We start from the raw sequence: 5,519 nt of genomic DNA, 5'->3' as shown, positions 1-5,519 counted from the left end.
CCCAAAGAGAGCTGACAGGGCCAGCCTTTAGAATTGTCCTGTGGCCTCACTCTGCGGGAGCTCAGGGTCAGGCCGGCCTGCTGCTTCCCTCACCAGAGGCCTCAGCCGGTGGGCAGTCCTTGTGGTTAGAATGCCACTACCCCCTCTGCACACAAGTTGTCCGCAAATGGCTTATTCGCTTGCTCCAAGTTTTATAGTGTGCCAAGATAATGGAGAAGAAATGGTTGGAATTTCTCATTTTGAAACCTGTATTTTAGCTGGGACACTCAGTTCTAAACAAACAGGCTTTAAGTGCACACTTAGGAAATGGGAGAGAAATAATGTTGTAGAACAGTCTTTTCGAAGACTGAGGTGGGTTAACCAAACTTTTAATAACAAGGAGAGAGTTTTTCTGAGAGTATGGCCCCTGCTAATGAAGAAACAATGGTCACAGATGTTCAGGTAATAAACACACTCACTCTAAAGCCCTTGCCCCGCCAGGGTTCTGACTCCAGGTGACCCTCACCGAGCTGCCGAGGCTGGGAATCCGAGGGGAGAACTGCCCATCTTTCTCCCCAGAGCAGCTGTCCAATGCTTCCTACACCGTGCCTCCAGGCCTCCTGGTAAATGCAGTGGCGGCTCTAATTTAGTCCTGATACCGCAGGAAAGTGACACTAATGCAGTTTTCACAGGCAAACTCAATGAACAGCTGTGTTTTCTGGTCTGTTTTCTAAGATACTACAAGGGGAAAAATCAATGCCTGGAGTCTGACAACAGCACTGGGGCGTCTGGGGTACCCCCACCTCCCTCCTGGAATCCTTTAAGAAGCCACAACTCTATTGTCTATGTTTGGGTCGTTAACATTTGTTGTTTTGTGGGAACACATGTGGCTAAAATACCTTTCCCAAAGAGGCTGACATCGATCTCCTGCCAAACGAGGACAAAATCTTAAACAGATGGTTTGGGAGCACTTAGGAGGCAACCTGATCTCTTTACGCTCAGGGCTGACAAACACAGACTGGCTGATAAGAGGTCACCGTGGGGTTAACCTGCAAGTGCCAGAAAGGCTGACGGGGCCAAGAAGCCAGGGCTGCCGTCAACCTGGACGGGTGCCTGCTGCAGGCCGAAGTGCAATGGCCAATGGGTTTCCGGCAGATTTATCACTTGGTCATTGTCTAGAGAAGCTAGTCTAAATATGTCCAGCATTTCTTTCCCTTTAAAAGCAGTTTTATGACTTTAAACAGCATTTTGCTCTTTTAGCTTTATTTGAACCTTACAGAGCGGCCTCATAATGTCTGTGTCTTTGGAAGCTGATCCTGGTAGGTGTTAAAGCGTAAGCGACTCCTCACAGTGACCTGATGCAGGAGAGAAAGAACGCTTCATGGGAATGCGTATGTTAGTGATGTGTGTATGAGTCGGGGCTGACCCAAAGCTGACCCTCCAGTGAGTTTGCAGAGGCAGTAAATCACACTGGAAGAGACTGCCCAGCCTTCTCCTGCAGAGTAGCTGGTGGGTTTGAACCACGTGCCTTCAGGTTGACAGTGCAATTCCTTATCCTTAAGCTACCAGAGTTCCCTTATAAATGTCTCTGTGTGTGTGTACATATGCATGTGTCTGTCTGTCTGTCTGTCTGTCTACAGCGAACCAAAGGGGAGGCCTCTCAGGAGGTTCGAATCCATCAGCGGCTTCTCAATGAAAACCCGCTGGAGGGCAGATCAGGAGTCAGGTCTGACTCAGTGGCAATGAGCTTGGATGTGCTGGGACACAGAACAGGATAACAGGAATAAAGCGAAGTACTTGGAGTGATGAGAACTCGGGCACAGTGTCTTTCTGGCAGCGGGAACCCACGAGTGGTCACGTGGGAGAAGCGAGCATTCTCCTTCTGTGTGATTTACAGCCTCAGAGAACTGCAGAAGGTCAGCTATGAGTGGGTTAATAACTTTACTTCTAGGACTTTGTTTTACAGAAATACCTGCTTGAAGGCACAATTGTATATAAGTAAGCACAACTCCATAATTTGCAGAGACTCAGTACAAGATGAAAATGTGTGGTTCCTAGGAAAAGGTGCCATTAAACAGGAAAAGAGAAAACAATTTCCTGTCTCCCTGGCTTCCTTTTTGACCCATCAGGGATCTTTTTACATCTGTTGTTTAAAGTCACACCTCATTAAGCCACACTGTTCTTGTCCACTACAAATGCTCACAGTTGTCTGGGGTCTGCCCTGCAGTTCAGCTGAACCTGCTGGGAAGCTGCATGGCAGTGGGGTTAGGCTGGGGCCCCAGGGCTCGGGGGCAGGCAGCTTAAGACCAGTAGTGAGGAAGTTGGAAGGAGGCCAGAGGCAAAGCCCGGAACCCTTGGAGGAAAGCTCTGAGTTCTCAGTGCACGTTCCATTTTCCTCGAAAACTTCTGTTACAAAATGCAAATATAAAATGAAGCATTTCAAGGTAGGACTATGTATGTGCAGAGCAGTCAGCCCTAAGCCCAGGACTCTTCTCAGCACAGAGCTGGACGACTGCGCTAGCTGTAAACCGTGAAGCCAGCCTTGCATATGTAAGTTTGTTCACATGGCACTGCCGCTTGTAGACGTTTGGGTGAACAACGTGTTCATTAACTAGTGATTAGACAAATAGGTAGAACATGCTTGGTAAGGGAGACAATCAGAAAAAAATCCAATGTCCTTGCGGAGACAGACTGAATCAGAGGCTTCAGCGGGCACATAGCTACAGCCACAGGGCGAGGGATCAGGGCGTGCTTCACTCTGTGCACAGGGCTGCTAGCACACAATGCACAGGACGGCACCTAACAATCGCAGAGCAACTACAACCTCACTATACCAGGGGAAGTCTGCAGCTACTAAGAAGTGGAGAGTCACGTGAATGCAGCTCCCTGTGCAACACACACGGACAAAGAAAACCAAAGAGCATGTCGGTCACGAACCCTTAAAATAGTGTGGATGATGTCTATGTGGGAGTGGGTGCCTGAGAGACAGACTGACCAAGACAGACGGAGAAACAGAGCACTCACATGTATTATTGATAAAAGCGTGCCTCAAACCTTTAAAGTGATTACAGGAGGAACTGATTTTTACCTTTTATACTGTTAGTATTTCAAATTTTTACTGTTACTAAATTTTTTACAGTTACTATTTATTATTTTTAATTTTTTACATTATATTGGTTTGCTTACAAAATTTGTACATATTGTGTTTCACACTATCTTACTCTGTTGTTGTATTTTTATTTTATACCTATAATACCCTAAATATCTACAATTTCACATTTTTACTATATGACTTATTGGGGAGCTCTGGTGGTTTAGTGCAGGGAATGGTTTTGTCAGTGCAAAGGCACACGGTTTGACTCCACCAGCTGCTCCATGGGGCAAAGATGGACCATCTCCTGCGCGATTTACTGCCTCTGAAAATCTGCTTGAGGGTCAGCCACCGATTGGTTCTGACCTGACGGTATACAACAACAACAAGATATTATTTACACTACATAGGGTCCTCTGGTGGCCTAGTGATAAGCGGTTATGCTGTCAACCCTGAGACATGTGGTTCGAATCCACCAGCTGCTCTGCAGGAGAAAGATGGGCAGTCTCTTCCTGTGAGACTTACAGCCTCAGAAAACCTGCTGGAGGGTCAGCTGTGAGTCAGTTCCGAGTCGACGGCGCCTAATGACAGCAATATTATTTTACTTTTATTTAAACCACGAAAATTAAAAAGAAAAAATGAACTCTAACACCCAGAAAAATCTGAGTCGCAGAGAAATCTGCTGGCTTCACTTAGCATTTAAGAATTACGACATGGGCGAGCTCTGGTGGCCTAGTGGCAAGAAGATGCACTGCAATCCTAGAAGTACGTGGTTCGAATCCACCAGATGCTCTGCTGGAGAAGGAGGAAAAATCTCCTCCTGTACCAGTCAGATCTGATTTGATGGTACACACACAAAATAATAAAAAAAAAAATTTTAAAAAAAAGAATTACGACATGACCTCAGAGAAAGTTTTCTACGAGAAAGTCCTGTAAAAGACCAGCCATTACAGAGGTTACAGTCGCTTTCCCCGTTTCTCTGAACTCTCACCGTCACCAGCCAGCTCCTCAAGAGGGGGTGCTGAGTCCATCGACTCGAGGACGCTGTCGGTGATCTCAACAACCTGCAGCCGCCTGACTCTGCTGAGGTTCGTGTTTTTCAAGCCTTCCTCCAATTGCTTGGCCACTTCTTTTCCAGGCTGGGAAGTCACCACAGTAACCTGGAAACAAAGCCAGGAAGTTAGCAGGTTTTGGTAGGACAGGCCATTGCTCGTCCCAGGACCCCTCCGGCCAGGTTTAGCAAACCCCAGAGGCGACCACACGTGCGCTTTAGTCTTTCAAGGTGCTTTAAGGCCAGTCAGCATCTCTCCCACTTAACATGCTTCTGGTTTACGAGGCAACAGGATCCCTGCATTCCACTCACTAAATGTGCCCTGATGGTGGCAGAGCTTGCGTGTTCTGGTATAGCTATGCTCTGGTGTGAGCTTTCTCGGAGTGATCTCTCTCCTTGTTCAGCCCAGGTCTGTTTCTCCAGCTCTCTTGTTTTTGAAAATCTTTACCCATGATCAGTACAGGTGACCTGAAGAAATGCTGAGGTATGTGTGTGTGATTTGACCATTTTTTTCTATTTGAATGAAGACACTGTATTCTAGCTCAGACTTTGAGGCCCTGGCAAGTATCCACGAAATACATCAACTCTTCTTTTGTACTTGGAAAGTCTTGATTGATGAGAAGGGACACAGATGAAAGCAAGACTATTTTTAAACTCAGATTAACCAGAGGCAGAGAGAAAATGTTTTAACTTATACTCATTCAGACATCCAACGGCATCTGCAGGCATGGCTTGCTTATGTTTTAAGACTGTCTAAATCTGATACTAAAGTGACAGCAATGTTTTCATTCACAAAAGGCAAATTTGTGCAATGTGACGCTGTAACACAAAATTGTAAATTGTACTTTAGGGAAACTGAGTGTTCTCTATCTGTGACAATAAGGCCATTTTATGTTCGAAACCTGGGTGCTGTACAGTAATAATTTTTTACATAGATGCATAATCTTTCATGTTTACAGTTATGCTTTGAACTACACTGAACTTTAGCTTGTCTTGTTTCAGAAAACAAATTAGGATTAATGCGCATGCCCTCTTCCAAGAACGCTGAGGGTGTACAACCCTGGGCCACTGCTCTTGGGACTGTCCTGGTGACATTTCCTTCTAAGGTTTCATAATGTTTGAGCACATACTGCTCTCTTGCAAGATTTGTGTAATCAAATATAATTCTCAAACAATCAAAATTTTTTCAAAGTTTCCTGATAAAATAGCACTTAGAAAGTCTTAATCAGAGACCCAAATTTTTGGTAATGACCTGATACCCGACTTTAAAGTCAACTACTAAACCTCCACAGCAACCTCTTAATGGTATTCTGAGTTGTTCCTTTCTGGCACTGTCAAGATTATAAGAACAACTGTAAATTTCTAAGGGTGCCAATAAATATAAAAATAAAAATGGAA

At 45.2% G+C, this 5,519-nt stretch overlaps 1 protein-coding gene across 1 annotated transcript in view; it reads right to left on the bottom strand.

Moving 5' to 3' along the window:
- M1AP (meiosis 1 associated protein) overlaps window positions 1-5,519 on the bottom strand; it is a 93,328-nt gene that overhangs the window by 65,950 nt on the left and 21,859 nt on the right. Inside the window, exon 3 of the mRNA XM_006880986.1 lies at window positions 4,062-4,230. Within this exon, the coding sequence (XP_006881048.1) occupies window positions 4,062-4,230 (169 nt within the window). The remainder of the gene's footprint in view (window positions 1-4,061; window positions 4,231-5,519) is intronic.

This window comes from Elephantulus edwardii, unplaced genomic scaffold (assembly GCF_000299155.1).
Source record: "Elephantulus edwardii isolate Elephantulus edwardi_28Jun2011 unplaced genomic scaffold, EleEdw1.0 scaffold00011, whole genome shotgun sequence".
Classification (NCBI taxonomy): Eukaryota; Metazoa; Chordata; class Mammalia; order Macroscelidea; family Macroscelididae; genus Elephantulus; species Elephantulus edwardii.
This window is presented reverse-complemented; position numbering and strand designations above follow the sequence as displayed.